This window comes from Hemitrygon akajei, chromosome 14 (assembly GCF_048418815.1).
Source record: "Hemitrygon akajei chromosome 14, sHemAka1.3, whole genome shotgun sequence".
Lineage (NCBI taxonomy): Eukaryota > Metazoa > Chordata > Chondrichthyes > Myliobatiformes > Dasyatidae > Hemitrygon > Hemitrygon akajei.
This window is the reverse complement of record NC_133137.1, coordinates 108,840,351-108,858,921: the sequence shown is the minus strand read 5'-3', so window position 1 is coordinate 108,858,921 and position 18,571 is coordinate 108,840,351. Positions and strand designations below refer to the sequence as shown.

Below are 18,571 nucleotides of genomic sequence, written 5' to 3'. Positions count from 1 at the left end.
TCTACCAGGAGGACTCGACATTCTGCTCCTTAGATCTTATATTGTCTCTCACTATATCCCTGATTTCATCCTTAATTAAGAGTTCTATCCCACCTTCCATATCTCCTGCCTATCCTTCAATATTACTTGATATCTGATAACTCAGCTATCTACAGTTATAAAATAAGTGTGCTGTTTTTTCAGCTCAGATTGCTTTCTGTCTATCAAGCAGTAAGTGCCTTCAGTAAATATTTTTCATTCAAAGAGCCAGTTAAATGGCATAGCCTATTGCTGAACTGACCTTGTATTATCCATGCAATTGTTGCTGCATGTTTCCCAAAATGATATGTTTTTAATTGAATCTAGGAGAGCTCAACACTTCAAACTATCTTTTATGTACTAAGGCAATAAAGATAACACAATGGTACCATCTGCATATTACTGTGATTGATAATTTTAGCTATTATCTAGGGCAACACAGTATCGATTAATGTAATGCCAGTGAAACACCAGTAACACGAGCTGCTGTCTGTAAGAAGCTTGTACGTTCTCCCTGTGACAGCAAGGATTTCATCCAGGTGCTCCTATTTCCACCCACGTTTCGAAGATGTGTGGGATAGGATATTAATAGGACACATGGACATAATTGGGCAGCATGGGCTTGCTAAGCCAGAAGGGCCTGTTAGTGTACTATATCAATAAATAAAATACATTTTACGTTTTCTCAAATGTTTGATCTTTACCATATGGAGGAATAGAACAGAAAGTATTTACAGCTTCATTCCAAGATACATACTACTCTGAAATTTAAATCTGGTTCTTCATTGCCACTGGGTCTAAATTATTAACAGTACTGGGCATGTATCTTCATTGGAACAAGCATAGTAATTCTTAGCATTCTTCATCATCACTTCCTCAAGAGCAGTTTGGGATGGGCAATAAACACAGGCCTTCTAGCGATTAATGTGAATTATTTTTTAATGTTACTGGGCTGCTATTGATTAGTCCCTCCATCCTGACATGTAACTTCTGATAACATTACAAATTCACTAAAAGGTGGTGTGGAGATGTTGTGGATAGTGTGGAGGGCTGTCAGAGGTTACAGTGAGACATTGATAGGATGCAAAACTGGGCTGAGAAGTGGCAGATGGAGTTCAACCCAGATAAGTGTGAAGTGGTTCATTTTGGTAGGTCAAATATGATGGCAGAATATAGTATTAATGGGTAAGACTCTTGGCAGTGTGGAGGATCAGAGGGATCTTGGGGTCCGAGCCTATAGGACACTCAAAGCAGCTGCGCAGGTTAACTCTGTAGTTAAGAAGGCGTACGGTGTATTGGCCTTCATCAATTGTGGAATTGAATTTAGGAGCCGAGAGGTAATGTTGCAGCTATATAGGACCCTGGTCAGACCCCACTTGGAGTACTGTGCTCAGTTCTGGTCACCTCACTACAGGAAGAATGTGGAAGCCATAGAAAGGGTGCAGAGGAGATTTACAAGGATGTTGTCCGGATTGGGGAGCATGCCATATGAGAATAGGTTGAGTGAACTCGGCCTTTTCTCCTTGGAGCGACGGAGGATGAGAGGTATCCTGATAGAGATGTATAAGATGAAGAGAGGCATTGATCATGTGGATAGTCAGAGGCTTTTTCCCAGGGCTGAAATGGTTGCCACAAGAGGACACGGGTTTAAGATGCTGGGGAGTAGGTACAGAGGAGATGTCAGGAGTAGGTTTTTTACTCAGAGAGTGGTGAGTGCGTGGAATGGGCTCCCAGAAACGGTGGTGGAGGTGGATATGATAGGGTCTTTTAAGAGACTTTTGGATAGGTACATGGAGCTTAGAAAAATAGAGGGCTATAGGTAAGCCTAGTAATTTCTAAGGTAGGGACATGTCAGCACAAATTTGTGGACCAAAGGGCCTGTATTGTGCTGTAGGTTTTCTGTGTTTCTTCTATGTTTCTATGTAATGAGACTTGAGCAGTACATTTCATAATTCAAGAAGCATGTTGATCTATACTTTTTGTAACAATTATAATTCTATTGTATTAAACTAAATCTAATTTCAGTCCTCCCTCCAGTTAATTGTATTGCCTTGTGCATGAAGTGCTAAGGTGCTATGTGAGTGTACTTCTTACACTTGATATTCTAGTCATCTGAAGCCATGGTCTCAGCAACACAGACCTAAAACCTCTGATGGAGCAACTCTATCAGCCACTTATTAAGGTGATCTTAAGTTAACTCATTTTCTGGTGTGTGTTGATTCAGGGATAAAGAAGAGCAGTATCTGGGTGGAGAAGTTCAATGTGCAATTCCTGGGATCTGTGGAAGTGCCCTATCACCAGGGTAATGATATCCTGTGTGCTGCAATGCAGAAGGTGAGGCATAACCATTAGGTGGAGGAAATAATTGCTTTATTAAGAAATATTGGTGGAGAGTAAGTTCATTATTCAGATAATCAAACTTAAAGTCCAAGGAAGAGAATAGAAGTGTAGTGATAAAAGACTGTAAACGAGGGAAGAAAGTTTTCTGGCTGGACATTTGCAAGTCTTGTTTCCTTGGGAATATTGTCTTCCTAGTCCATGGGAGGTTGATCTTATTTCAGTTTTTGTGGTCGGGAAATTTGGAAAAGTGCTCTAGTGAATAAATCGTTAAAATAAATGGAATATGGAAATAAACTAAAATAGGAATTTAAGATCTACACAGGATGACTTGGAAGAGAGAGGGGAGAGACAAAGACCCATGCCGGGAGGAGTGCAGTGACCAATGCAAATGGTAACAGATAGTGATCAGATTTTTCTTCTCTCATTATTCTAGGAATGCAAAGACCAAATACAACAATCGGGCTACAGATCTGATTGAGCTCAGCTCAAAAGTTCAGTGTAATTCTATATCTGTTGTATGATACATACAAACTGTGATCCTAATCAGGGGTCCACCACTGTCAGTCTCAAAATGGAATCAAGCAAGTCTGTCATAACACAACCTTCTCTATATTTATCTATCATACTGCTTTCCCCTCCAACCTACTATAGCACTGGAATACTACTATCAATTTGTCTTTCCAAAGTCCAAGAAACCTGTTAGCAGGGTAATTAAAATTGCTTCAGTGTTTTATCCCAGACGGACATACCCAGTATTGAGACCTTAATCATACTCTGCCAGCCAGGCTTGAAGTATTCCTTCTCCTGTCAAGGGTGGCATAGTAGCACAGCAGTTAATGTAATACTATCACAGCGCCTGCGACCCAGGTTCAATTCCTGCCACTGTCTGTAAAAACTTTATATGTTCTGCCTGTAACCGCGTGGGTTTCCTGTGGGTGCTCGGGTTTCCTCACGCATTCCAAAGATGTTTGAGTTAGCAGGTTAATTAGTTATAGGTGTAAATGGGTGGTGCACGTTTGTTTGGCCAGGAGGTAGAGATATTTATTATATTTCTAAATGAATAAATAGTGTTGCTGCATATACTGAGCCACTTTGCCCTCAAGCCTGACCTTAGATTCCTTGAGCAGGCTGTCTGCACAGAGTTCCATCACATCAAGTGGTTAGTGGAAATGTTTTGAGGATGGGTACAGATACACTGGTGGCGTAGTGGCATTGGCATTGGACTTCGGGGTGAGAGGTCCCGAGTTCGAATCCGTGCCTGGAGAGGGATGGGCTCCCTTAGGTTTCAGATGCCCAAGACACGCCAAACGATGAGCAATCACCAAAAATATTGGTGCAAAAAGCTTGTCATGATGGTGCCCCGACGACTTCACCAGGAGTTAAGGTGGAGGTCTGAAATTCTGAAATGGAAATTCTGAAATGGTTCCAGAAGACTGAAAGATTATGAATGTCACTCTCCCCTTCAAGAAGGGAGAGAGGCTGAAAGAAAGAAACTATAGACCAGTTAGTAGGACCTCAGTGGTTGCAAAAATGTTGGAGTTGATTATTAAGGTTGAGGTCTCAGGGTTCCGGGAGGCACATGATAAAATAGGTTGTAGTCACACCATAACTCCACAAACACGCACGCACGTACACACACACACGCACACACACACACACACACACACACACACACACACATGCACGCACGCACGCATGCACGCACGCACGCACACACACACACACACTTCTCTGAAAGTGGTGACACAGGTGAACAGAGTGAAGAATACTTGCCTTCATCAACTGATGTATTAAGTACAGGAGTTGGAATGCCATGTTATAGTTGTACAAATCATTGGTTAAGTTGCTCTTGGAGTATTGTGTGCATTCTGGTCACTGCAGTAGGAAGAATATGATTAAGCAAGAGGATGCAGAAAAGATTAACAGGAATTCTAGTAGGACTGGAGGGCTTGAATTATAAGGAGAGGTTGGATAGGTTGGGTCTTCTTTCTTGGAACAAGTAGCTGAGATATTACATGCACACATTTGCCCATGACTCTTTAATATTTTGGCATCCATGTACCTATCTAAATGACTTTTAAATGTTGTAATTGTACCATGTTCCAAATACCCTCCATGTATAAATCTTGCCCTTTGTGCAGGATTCTCCGCAGTGTAGAGGAACAGAGGGATATAGATCCCTTAAGTTGTTGTGCAATTTCATAGGGTGTTTACAAAGGTGTATGGTGTGTTGGCTTTCATCAGTCATGAGATTAAGTTCAATAGCCATGATGAAATATTGCAGCTCTACAAAACTCTGGCTAGATTATATGTGCAGTATTATGTTCATTTGTGGTTGCCTCATTATAGAAAGGATGTGGAAGATATAGAGATGGTTTAGAGGAGATTTACCAGGGTGCTGCCTGGATTAGAGAGCATGTCTTATGAGGATACATTGAGCAACATAGGTCTTTTCTCTTTGGAGCAAAGGAGGATGAGAGGTGATTTGATCAGAGGCGTACATAGTGTGGACAACCAATGCCTTTTTCCCAGGACAGAAATGGCTAATACCAGAGTGTCCAATTTTAAGGTGATAGGAGGAAAATATAGAAGGAATGTCAGAGGTAGGTTTTTTATACAGATTGGTGGGTGTATAGTATGCGATGCCAAGCATGATGGTAGAAACAAATACGCTAGGGATATTTTAAAAATGGCTCTTAGATAGACACATGGATGAAAGAAACATGGTGGACTATGTGGGGGAGGACAGCCTCAGATTGATCTTGGAGTAGGTTAAAAGATTGGCAGGACATCATGGGCTGAAGGGCCTGTACTGTGCTATACTGTTCTACATTAAATCAAAACTATGGGTTAATATTGTGCTAATTCTTGGGTTTAACATTATGCATTGTTATTAATCTATACAACATTATACAATGTTGTAGAGTTGAACACCAGAGTCTGACATGATGTGGGAAAGTATCATGCATAGACTAATAACTGGTTTAAAATTGCACTGACTAATACATGGATTTAATATTAATTTCAACCTCATTCTTTTACAGATTGCTACCACTAGAAAGTTGACAGTTCACTTGCGCCCTCCTGCAAGTTGTGATTTAGAGGTCAGCATTCAAGGAGTTAAGTTAGCTATGAGTTTGAACGAGTATGGATTGGAGGACAAGGTAGGACAATCAGTTTATCTAATGAGGTACACTTGTCTTTCCATACATCTGTGTGGTGAACTACATATACCTGTTTGGACATGCCTCCCCTGCTGACTGCTCCTGTGGCTCCTCCCATAGACCCCGGTATAAAGGCGATTGGAGGCACAGCCCCTTCCTCAGTCTCCAGGATGTTGTGTGGTGGTCACTTGCTGCTTATAGCCAATAAAAGCCTATATCTTGCCTCATGTCTCCAAGAGTTATTGATGGTGCATCAATCTGTCAGCCTATCTTCTTGTCTACCGCTTATCTACTGATGAATCAGTCCATTCATAGAAGACAAAAGGGGTATTAGTATGAACACCTGACATTGCACTCAGCCATGTCTGTTCAATTTCAAATAATTTCTCAGTTTTAGTTTAGATTTCCAGAATCAGTAGTGTTTTATGCTTTTGGAACTGAAATATTAACATGGTTACACTCTCTCTCCCAGAGATAAGTGACCTGCTGGTTCCAGCATTTTCTATTTTTATTTCAGAATTCAGTGGCCTCTGTAGCTTATAAATATATGCTTGGACTGGATTTGGTAATGATACATTGATGTAAGATAGTCTCTGGACATTCATACTCATTAAATGAGATTGGCTAGTTAAGTGAGATTCAGAACCTCAATAAGTATCAGTATCTTCAAGGCAAGATGAAATCTGAAGTTTGGAATGATCTTAACTTGTACTGTTGTCCACATGCATTCCTAAATGAGAGAATGAATAACTGGAAAAAGCAGCTTTGGGGTGAATGCAGAACATTTCTCCCTCTGAATTCTGTACAATAAGACAAAATTTCTGTGACAGCTAATACAAAGCATTGGATGAATGCTGTTCTTTCCACTATAATGCAGAGTAAAGTACCTGTCATCCTGTGGTATTTACATTAGAGGTTAGCTGAACGTCTCCACATAGTTAATTATTTGGTGCTTGGTCAGTGGGAGAGTGACTGAATGTAACTTTATGTCTGTTTGTTCTTCTTTTCTCTCAGAGTGAAAGATGCAGCCATTTTTTCCAAATGAAGAACATTTCATTCTGTGGATGCCATCCCAAAAACAGCTGGTAAGGATGAGATCAATTCATTAACTCCTGATGTCCTTTTTGTTAAATTAAAATGTTGGATGATTATAAGGTGCTATTATTAGTGAAGTAATTTTTTTGTTGATGTTTTACATCAATGTTAATCCCAACTAACCTCACACCATTGATAGTTTGTGACCTAGGCCATCTAAATGCCCGCTGAATAATCATCGATATATTCATTAGTCTTAGCAGTGAACTAAAATCAACCATCATTGTTCATCCCTTGAGCAGTTCAGAATTAGGTGTTGATTTCTGTGAACCCCCTGGAGGTCACTTGAAACACAATTATTCTGTATTTATTTCCATCATTTTACAAGCCAACAGAAACAGATTTCCAATGTGGAAGCTCTCTCTTTGTTTTTCACTAATCCTTTTCATTTAGTCTCATATCTTGTGGAAATGTTTTCTTTCTGGTAACTGCTATCTTTACCAATTTATTCATTTTCAATCTACATTCCAGACTTGTTATGCTTAGAGTTAGGGTTATGTTGGTCTTCGTGTGTATTTGGTGATTTACTGGTTTAAAATTGGAATGAGTTAAAAATTGGTTTCAAATCAGATTGCATCTGCAATTAATAAAACCCATATAGTTGCAATTAATAAAAAACCCTCTGAACTTTGTACGTATGTTTTCATTATTAAAGGTGCATAGCACCTTTCACAAACTTCGTACCTTCCAAAACTCTCCAGAATCAATGAAGTATTTTTGAAATACATTTACTATAGTAGGAATTGCAAATGTAAGCTTACATACAGCTTCCTCTTAGAATCAGCTGTCAAGTAATTAGATAATTAGATGCTCTTTCTTTTTTAAGTGTTGATAATTGTGGTATAAATATTGGCATCAGTACAAAGTTCTGTGTATGTATTTATTTTTCGATGTGCCTGTATTATAATTGCTTGTTACATTCTGTTCCTTTTAATATATTCCTTCTTGTAGTGACTACAAGAAGCTATGCTCTCAGGTATATAGTAGACCCATGAGAGCATAACTAAAACATGACTGTTCTATGTCCTCTAAGCTCGTTTCTAGCTTAACTCATTTGGCAGGAAGGCACCTAATACTCCTACCACTTTCATCATTGACGTGGATGGAGATTAAAACTGCATTATTATCAAATGGGCATATGACTCAGTCATCCAAGTGAGTTTGGCTAAATTTGTCTCTAATGGGAGGTCTGTATTGTTCTCCCTATAGTATGATCTCTAATATTAATGTGATCTCCTAGTTTAGAACAATTTTTAACGTTCTAGGATCACAACACTGTGTCCACATTCTCTATTCTTCTGCTCCATGCCACTCATTGTGTCATATCTCTTTCAGCTACTTTGGATTCATCACCAAGCACCCAGTAGTCAATCGCTTTGCTTGCCATGTGTTTGTATCCGAGGAGAGCATGCGCCGTGTCGCTGAGTGTATTGGGTAGGTGTCATGCAGGCAATGGGAACTGAGGTGGTGATGGCATAGGGTGGTGGTGTATCGAAGGAAGGCAATTCTCCAAATTTATAAATTTATTCTGACTTCCTGCAGATCTTCCCTTCTGCAATTCCATAACTTAGTAAAAATCCTGAAAGTGTCTGCTTATGTAATACTGAAGCCTTTGACAATGGCAGAGCTCGTTCACCTGACCAGAAGTCCACTTCCTCCAAGTGATCTTCAGGATGGTCTGTGATACCATAGAATTCAGGGGCCCCATGAATTTGTATCCAATTAATACTTCTATTGAGAAGGCCAAGTTCTTTGATGCAATAACAGGCAGGATAGACAAAGGACAGTCAGTGGATGTTTTGTACTTGGATTCTCAGAAGACCTTTGACAAAATGCTGCATGTGAGTCCACTTAAACAAGATAAAAGCCCATGGTATTACAGGAAGGATACTAGCACGGATAGAAGATTAGCTGACCGGCAGGAGGCAAAAAGTGGGAATAAAGGGGGCCTTTTCTGATTGGCTGTCAGTGTCTAGTAGAGTTCCACAGTGGTCAGTGTTGGGGCTGCTTCTTTTCATATTATACGTCAGTGATTTAGATGACAGAATTGATGGTTTTGAGGACAATACAAAGGTAGGTGGAAGGGTAGGCAACACTGAGGAAACAGTGGGTCTGCAGAAGGACTTAAAAAGATTAAGAGAATGAACAAAAAATTGGCAGATGGAATATAGCGTAGGAATTGTATTGTCATGCATTTTGGTAGAAGGAATAAAGGCATAGGCTTTTTTCTAAGTGGAGATCAAATCCAAAAATTAGAGATGCAAAGGGACTTGGAAGTCCTTGTGCAGGATTCCTTAATTTGCAAGTTGAGTTGGTGGTAAGGGAGGCAAGTGCAATGTTAGCATTTATTTCACGAGGACTAGAATATAAAAGCAAGAATGTAATGCTGAGGCTTTTTAAGGCATTGATCAGACCACACTTGGAGTATTGTGAACAGTTTTGGACCCCTTATCTAATGTTGGCATAGGTGAGGATCCAGAGGAGGTTCACAAGAATGATTCAGGGAATAAAGGGGTTAACATTTGGGAGTATTTGATGACTCTTTTCCTTTACTTGTTGGACTTTAGAAGAATTGGGGTGGGGGGGAATCTCACTGAAACTTATTGAATATTGAAAGGACTAGTTAGACTGAACATGGAGAAGATGTCATAGTGAATGAGTCTAGGACTAGAGAGCACACCCTCAGAATAAAAGGGCATCCATTTAAAAGAGAAATGAGGAGGAATTTATTTAGCCAGAGGGTAATGAATCTGTGGAATTCATTTCCACAGATGATTGTGGAGAGCCAGTCATTGGGTATACTTAAAGCAAAGGTGGATAGTTTCTTGATTAGTCAGGGTATCAAAGTTTACAGGGAGAAGGCAGAAAAATGGGGTAGAGATGGAAGTCAGCCATGATAGAATAGTGGAGCAGAATCAATGGGTTTAAATGGCCTAATTCTGCTTCAGTGTCAATGGTCTTATGTATAAAGGGTGAAATGGGATGGAGTGCTCACCTAAGTCAAGTGTTGTGAAGAGGGAAATCCACCTGTCCTCTGTGAAAATGAACACAGGAGTAGGAATAGATGTTAAGCATTTTGATCAGTGGCTTTTTTTATGCCATGGACCAATAATTAAGCAAGGGCTATATGGACCCCAGGTTGAGAACCTTGGTTTAGATCATACCTCATTTATTCTTTCAGTTTCATTTTGTTATCTTTGATCCATATTCTAAACAATTGTCAGCTATATCTCTTTAAAGTTTCATTTTTCATCAAGGAACCACAGCCTTTGCATGAGTACCTGATTTACGCTGCCCCAGGATGAAAATTAAACTTTCAAAATCACCCCACCGGAAAAGATCACTGCTCATAATTTAACCCTTTAAGATGTGGTAAATCATCAGATAAAAGTAGGGAATAGATTCAGGCAGAAGGTATTGCAGGGGAGATTGTTTTAAGAAAGAACATATAAGTGTCTTGTTTTGATTTTACATTGAGATATACTGGCCATATAACTAACAAGATATAGACTGCAAGAACCAGTTAGTCAGAAAATAGGAAATTGTTCATTCTAGAAACTTTGAATAATACATTGATACATTGAGAAGGACAGATAACAAAGGTGTTGAGAAGACACATGGGATATTGTAGTCATTGAAGTACAGAATGTAAAAGCAGGGAGGGTGTTAGATCACAGTTGGATGGTCTCTGTATGTTGTTCACCATCATGAGCAACATGCTTGATATAGAAGAGATTTACAAGGCCATTGTCAGGATGCAAGAATTTAAGCAATTAAAAAGATTGATTAGGATAGAGCATGGATTGAAATGAGGGAAATATGAATTATGAGAGGCCAGATCAGAGTAGATAGGTCAATAGAAAAGGGTAAAGGAAATTTGATTTGCAGCATTAATGGAAACACTTTTCATCCCAGAACTGATGCAGTGTGAAATCCAGTGTCTGAAAAGATAGCTGGGGCAGGAAGTCTCCTTACATTAATAGATATCTGGATGATCATGAGAAACGCCTTAATTTTCTAGGCTTCACAGTGAAAGTTGGGAAGTAATATTAGGTTTAAAGGCCATTATGGACACAATTATCCAAGTGGTCTGCTTTTATGCCATAAATATTTATTGATTCTATCAGAATAAAATAAAGATACTTCAGAAAATCAGAGTGATGTTGCCCAATGGTGGGTGGAGATGAGGACCTGAATTCGCAAAGTACACCTTGGTTTTATTTTTTGTCTGTAGTTGCTATAATTAGTGGCCATTGGTGTTACTAAATTTACCTTGGCCCCACAGATCTAGGGAGAAACAAAAGAAAGTAAAATCTTCAGGCATTTTGCTGATCCTAATTACCGACCACTTTTGGAAATCATCTTTGACTGGTTACTGAATATTTGTCAATAATTGAACATTCACCAATTGTGTGCACATTCATCAGTTCACACAAAGCAAGACTCTTAAGGGATATAATGACGGGCTGATAATGGTTATGGAAATATGCATCCTGCAGGAGTGGTTGGGGAAACAAGGCAACATAGATTGTACTTAGTAATATTTTGCACCTTTTCTCCTTTACAGCCAAGCTTTTCAGGAATACTATCAGGAACACCTGGAGTATGCTTGTCCAACGGAAGACATTTACCTGGAGTAAGAGTTTGATAGCTCTTGCACTGAGATACTTGACATTTTCTTAGGACCTGAGCTCGGCTGTGAGCTGTATCTCTGTTCCCTGTATATAAAGAAAATTAAACTTCAATCAAACTAAGAGAATCCCAGGAAAAGTACAGGGTACTTGGGGACCCCCTGTGAGTTTTTGCATTAACCCTGGAAGTGCACCATATCCAACCTGTGTTTGCTGCACATATTCATTACATATCCAACTTTAGCCTTCACGTCCTTCCTGTGCTGTTGTTCTAGATAGCTTCAGAATCATCTTAACACCAAAATAAACTGATATAGTTCAGACAGACAGAAAGCAAAGTAGCCAGTGGGCGCAGCATAGACTGGAGAATGCCATATGTGCTTGGAATTTAGATGGCTATTATTTGTTTATTGTTGATTTATTTTAGCTTGACAGCTATTTTCCTTGAATCTTATCCATGAATAAATCCCCCAAACTGCAACTGCCTCATTGTAGATCGGGCAAACAGCAGGGGGGGGGGGGGGTGATGATGATATCAGGATGATTTAATTGTGCTACATTATGTGTCTCTTTTTAATATTAGTCGGTGCTACTCAGAAGCTTGCAGCTGATGAAGTCTGCCAGGATGCAGAACTTGTCTGTATGATCAGGTGGACAATGCCTTAGACCAGGAAAAGATTTCTTGTTGCAGAGTGAACCTTGACTTTGCTAACGTCATGTTTACTTCTGGGGCAGTTGACTTTGCTTCACACAAGCCATTAACACTTCTGTCCCCACCAACCACATCAACTTTCCTCTTTCTTGCCTTAGTTAAAATGAACAGATTTGGTCCAGAACACAGGGAAGCTTGGCAATGGCATAAGTTTACCCAACTGTCAACAGGAAAGTGATTGCTCCCTGTATAAAAATTTATACAGCTTTAGAGATGATTTCTGAAGGACTGTTCCCTCCTTGATTGCAATAGTCCCACTATGAAAACAAGTTTTCCTGGGTCACTCTCCTACCCAGAAAAAAAACCCAGTGTTCTGGATCATTGAGTCCAATTACTCCAATTCACATCCCTGCCCTCTCTTCTGCCTTGCGTGAAATGGGATCTGTTCATTGCTGAGAGAAATCTGTGTGATCACTTCTTGCCCACTGCCAAGGAGAAACTAGGAATTCAAAATGTTCGTGCCGCAGTGACTGACTCAGTCTAGCAGGTTTATGTTCACAGTGTAGCCAGAGAGAGAGAGAGACCATGAAGTACCTTAAACTAATTTATTGCCCTCACCTTATCAAACTCATGTAATCAAACTTTAGCCAAGTTATTGCACTTCCTCATTACTCATTTACATAAATTGTGTGATAAATACTGGCAGGAACAGTGCCTTCTACATGCTGTCATTTAAGGGATGTTTTCCACCTGGAGCTGACAGTAATCCGTACTGTGCCAGCATTCAGTGAAAGGGGCAAATCACAGATGTGGCAGTGAAGAGTAACTTCAGTTGTACTCAGAGACATTTTGTTTGTTATCCCAGGCTTTCCTTGGGAACCTCCATTTATGTGGTGTATTAATTGATATAATTATAGAGTGGTGTGGAGGGGTAATATGTGAACAGACAGGAAAAGAAATTCTAAAATATTAAGATCTTCTCAGCACTTACCTCACAGGCTTCTTATAGCATAGCATCAGGTGCCAGAGGAAGGGCCTAAAGGGAATTGGGAAAAGCTAATTTGGAGCACCCATCAGCTGCTGCCTACTAAGTAACCAGCCTCCCAGAAGCAGGGATGATGCTGTGGGTGATTTGGTGTTTGAAGTCAAGTTAAGGGTAGAAGGGGAGGGAAGTGAACAGAAGATGAATTGGCTGAGAATGAGAGGAACAAAACAGCTGGATGGAGCCAGAGGAGGAAACTTCAGGGCTGCTCTCCTATAGATATGTGAATCAATCAGTATGATTTGCAGTGTAATAGTAATTAACCAGCATACAAGCAAAATTGATTTTATGAATGCAATATCTGCTCCTCTCATTCAGTGGGAATTCATACAGTGTGGTTTCTGTTCAGCTAAAATTGAAGATGAATCTATGTTTTCTTCTGATGGATAGATAAAGGTGTGAATCTTGAAGCAGTTTAAGACGCAAGATCCCTTTTGGACTGAAACCAGACTGCGAGCTCTCAATAACTTCCCCAAGTCTGAAATAAGTGTTACTGAACCCACCATCTTGGGCACTGCAAATATGGCTACAGAATAACAGTACCTTGGAAGTGGGGATGGGGTGTAAATGAGACATAAATATCTGAAATGAGAGGGATCTCAAAAAGAAACAAACATCTGCTTTGGTATTGATAAATATCACTTCAGCATCTTGTGCTCCTCCGTAATGAGTTGGGAGCACAGGAGCCTCTTGAGTGCAAAGAGAATCATTTACGCTACAGAAGGGGTAAAGGAGAATGTCAGGACCACTAAATTATAGCTCTAGTTATAGATAGTCAGGTAGATATGTTTGTTTCTTGTTTGTTGTTTTCTCAATTCCTTTTCCAGAATTGCTAATGTATTTGGTAAGTAGAGTGTAAGTGGCATGGTTCCAGGTTGTGGGTGGTATTATGGTGTGTGATAGATTTCCACAGTAGGTAATTAGCAATTACTTAACAGAAATGTTCCAGTATATTGAACAAAAATGTTTGAAATTAAGAGACAGCCAAAACAAATGCTATTCAAATGAAAATTGCTATCTATTAATGTGACAGTTAATTTTACAAAAGGATGAGGCTCAAAGAAAGAGGGGAATTATCTTCAATAAGATTGGATCCCAGGAGCACTTTAATGGGAATATAGTGGGACAGAGTACAATGTGTATCATTGTAAGGCTTTAGTACACAGTGTACTAGTTTGGATTCAGTAGCAGATTTAATCTGGCTGTGTTGAGGTTTGTTTACTCATTTAGGGAGTAAATGTTTCAGAGAGACTGATCACAAGTGGAGAGTCTGGGTAACATCAGGATATGATTTGCTGAGGAGAAATAGAGGAGATGGCTTTGATCAGAGTCAGTAGAGAGATGAGCTTTGATGGGAACATTAGAATGGCAGCAACATTAGTTTTGAAGGGAGAGCAAGGTAACCAGAAGAATTGACTAAATAGAGTAGATTTTGATTGTAGAGTCAAAGTTCTGGAGCATTGGACTTGATCACAGGACATTTAGGGAATTTAAAGGAAGGCATCCAACAGATAAGTTGAGGTGCAGCAGGGATGGGTTTTGATAAGTTATTATAATAGAAAAACAGACTTACTTTCATGAGAGAGCATTGGGTGCTGTGGGTTCAACTTTGGGAATATAATTCTTGAAGGCATGAGCTTCAGTGGGATACTAGTTGATGGTTTACAATGAAAGAATTAGTGTACCAGAGGCTTGCTGAGAGAGTACTAAACAGAAGAGTTTCACATGGTTGAAAGGGTAAATGAGTATTAATGGTAAAATAGGAGTACTAGACAGATGGGATGAAATGTGGAGACAACACAAAAGCAAGGCTTGACATGATTCATTTGGATCTGCCTTTCAACCAGACTGAGTGAATTACTCTGACTGCAGACCTTTCCTGTGCCTAAGAGAGAGTCAGGTTTTGACGAGCACCTGATGATCTTAGCAGTGACTAATCATGACCTCAGTGACCCTGGATCAGGGAGAAGAACATCCTGCTTTTGTTCAGTGCTCTGTGGTTCCTCTTGACCATGGGTATATGGTGAAAACAATATTCTAATCAGCTCTCAACTTCAACTGACTGTTGCCACTATCTAACGAAATTCATATGTTTTTGAGTCTGATTTCAAAGGGCCTTTGGTGGCCTTAAATTGCAAATCCCCAGGAAGAGTGAGAGCTTTTGTAAGAAAGAGAAACTGATGAGATTTAGGCCAAGTGCTGATTACAATAATAGGTCATCCTTTCAGGAAATTAGTGCAAACAATTCACCAACCTGTCTGCAGCACTGGTTAAAGTAACCCTAATGCATTATTCAAAACAGGGACTTCAAACTGTACTAATCCAGTTGTAGGTAGAGTTTAAATGCAGTTTTGAGGGTGCGCGTGTGTGTGCGTGTGTATGTATGTGTTTAAAAAAAAGTAAGGGTTTTAAGATTTCTCTTGTCCCTAACTTCCAGCAAAACCAAATTTGCATCTGAGATGAGGATTGTCCAGAACTACAAAACCATTTACATATTACAGAATATAAAATTAGGAGAGGTTTAGGTAGAGTAAATAGTCAAACCTTTGTCCCAGGGTGCCAATGACAAATATTAGAGGGATTAATTTTAAGGGAAGAGGGGGAAAGTTTAAAGGAGATTCTCAAGGCAAGCTTTTATTTTTACACAAAGTAGTAGATGCCTGGAATGCACTACCAGGGGAGATGGTGGAAGCAGATACCACAGCAAGAGATATTTAAACAGGCAGGGATGGAGGCTACAGACCATGTGCAGGCAGATTAAATTGACATTGTGGGCCGAAGAGTCTGTTCTTGCGCTGTATGGAAATGCTTCCCAGTGTACCTGTGTAATCTGTTAACAAGTGATAGGTTTCTGACTTCAAGCTATGTAAATTACCAATTTACAAATAACAATTATCACAATTCTTGTCCCTTTTAAATTAAAGGACTGAGTGTGGGATAAAATCTCAGGATCAATCATTACTGTAGTTTCTAGGTCTCAGTTCGTCTTTAATCTTGTGGTTCATAAAATAGATGGAAAAACCAACCTGTGAATTGCAGCCTACTCTAGCTTCTATTGGTTGTCAGTCATCCTCATTTAGCTGCATTCTCTATAGTGGTTTCAGATCCACGGGTTTTAGAGTTGAGAGGGAGCCCATTTAATCTATAGTTACTATTGTGGCCATGGCTTTGGCCATGAGGTCAGTAAAGTGATTAGAAATGCCAACACAGCTTCTAGTGAACAACACACCACAATTAACATCTCTTCCACCTGTCCGGTGACCATTAGATTGATATCCCCTGGAAAAGCATGTCCTTAGACAGGTGCAGGCATCGAGCCCTGGATTATGCTTGTTACTAAACTGGTTGCCTGTATGTTAGCTGCATTTGCCTGTATGTAATGTTGGATTATGCTAACCATTCATTCTATACTAAACACATCAATATGTAACAAATTCAAGTAATTTATCATCTAATTGTATCAATGAAAAACTGATCACAAAGCCTTGTCATGTTTTTGATCGTATGATTAAAAATATGGTTATTGAACTTCCAGACATCCATTTACTTTCTCTCATTTAATACATAGGAAAGCTGAATAGTGGCTGTACAAACAGAGAAGCAGCCCATCACAGTGCAAGAAATTTAGCTAAATGCGAAGGTAAGACCAACAGGAAACAAGGTGGCTCCTTCACAACTGTATTAGTCAAGTACCATAGTCATAGCTCAACATGGATTGTGTGGAGGATCAGCAGTCAAAACTGGGAGAATCTTTATTCATCCCCATATTTTGCTAAATTTATTGACCCTATTACATGCCTAGATTGACCAGTACATTTAAAAACCAAAACGATCCTGTTTCCCCCCAAATCATTCAGAAATGGGGGTTCAGCTGGGATTCTACTTCTCAGCAATATCCTATCACTTGTCCTTCCCCAAATTCTGACTGGGTTACACCATAAAGTAAAGCTTATGTGAACATGACATTCAGCATCATTACATCCCAAACTGCATAAACCACACTAACTTGGTGCCAGAAGTGCAGTTGTCATCTGTTATTTATTACAGTATGTTGTGCCTTATGGTAGATTCTATCAGAAGTTTTATAATTATGTAACACTTACCCAACAGGCTGGTATATGTCTAGGGGAAAAGGAGATCCAGCCACTCACCAACCCCACCTCCCGTACACACAGGTGCTGTGAGAATCAAGTTTATGCTGCGCGTACACACACAATATCAAACTCACACCAGATACCGTTATGGAATACACTTTAAAGATTTTACTAAAACTAAAAGAGTACTATGCAATACAGTATATATGAAGGAAAAGAAAATAAAGTAAAAGGTGCCAACTTATCAAAGTTCATTCAGTTTAGTGCACATCGTTGGAGCTCAACCATCGAACCATTCGACCCCTTGTCACTTTCCTCCGACCTCCACGTCCTCGCACCTGGAACCACCCCCGGTGGCTGACCGAGCAGGGCAGCGCACGTCCACCTTCCTCGGCGTCTCCTTCCTGCCTCCCCTGAAAAGACTGCAAAACCCCCAAGCTCCCAGCCTCACAAGACAAAATAACATTCCCCATTGGTCAACAAATGAATACAATCCCCATATCAGCAAGTCCAAAGCTAAACAACTGCGAGAGAAAACACTTATCAAACATAAAAGCATTCCTACTCTAGCAAACCAAAGAAGCCATTTTGATAAACATACACAGTGCATTGTACGATTATCTTACTGGTGGAAGACACTGAAGTGGTTTTCTGTTGCCTTTTTTTGTGGAGTTTATCTGTGTGCTCCAACCAAATGGAAGAAACAGCCACTCCTTCCCCTCCCACCATCACTTCCCTTTACATTAGTAAGGCGAATATTGGCATCGATATGATATACTGTATGTACCATTACTAGATGAAGAACTAGATTTCAGAGTCAATGCTCTAGTCACTGCTCCCTTGCTTGGAATAGGGCTTAATGTTTTCAACTACTGCCAAGAGCTGGAGACATGACCACTTAATTGTATTTAGGAATCATCAAATCATGTAGAATAAAATCTTAGTTTTGATTTCTCACTATAATCTCCAAATTCATTCCAAACAGATATTCATCTTTAATCTTTTGTGTGTATTAACTTCCATGGCTATTTGACTGGGACTGAGAATTAGAGGTTTGAAAGTATCAATTTCAAAATGAGAATTTGCTCCTTTACATGCAGTACAAATGCAGTCAATTCACAGCAAGAAGTCATTTTCTATGGGAAGAATGCCTTTGCAGTGGGTGTTGTCACATGGCCAAAGCAATGAGTAGTCTATCTTTCCTTTTCTCACATCAATTCATCCATTCACCTGCCCTGAACTCTGGTATATTTCAATGTTGCATTTGGTCATAATTGTTGTACAAATACCTGATCACATTACACAAGATATTGCACCATGAAGATCTGATGAACAGTGAAATTCCAGAATAATCTTCTTGTTTAATATATGACATAGATTTTCTGTCAGATAAGATTTTTGCATGGAGATCTATGACTTAACCTGATACTAATAAAGCTAAGAACATTCAACCTTACTTGACCACAGAAAGTTAATACGCATTAAAATGATCATTTACAATACTGCAACAGATACAGTGTTAAACAGCTCACCTT

The 18,571-nt window shown here is 39.6% G+C and overlaps 1 protein-coding gene across 2 annotated transcripts in view; it reads left to right on the top strand.

The window, feature by feature from the left end:
* mapk8ip2 (mitogen-activated protein kinase 8 interacting protein 2) overlaps nt 1–16,470 on the top strand; it is an 80,930-nt gene extending 64,460 nt beyond the window's left edge. For both annotated transcript variants that reach the window (XM_073066917.1, XM_073066915.1), the window contains 5 exons: nt 2,243–2,352; nt 5,403–5,522; nt 6,537–6,607; nt 7,953–8,051; nt 11,185–16,470. In XM_073066917.1, the coding sequence (XP_072923018.1) occupies nt 2,243–2,352; nt 5,403–5,522; nt 6,537–6,607; nt 7,953–8,051; nt 11,185–11,257 (473 nt within the window). In that variant the 3' untranslated portion in view covers nt 11,258–16,470. The remainder of the gene's footprint in view (nt 1–2,242; nt 2,353–5,402; nt 5,523–6,536; nt 6,608–7,952; nt 8,052–11,184) is intronic.
* Nucleotides 16,471–18,571: the final 2,101 nt, after the last annotated feature.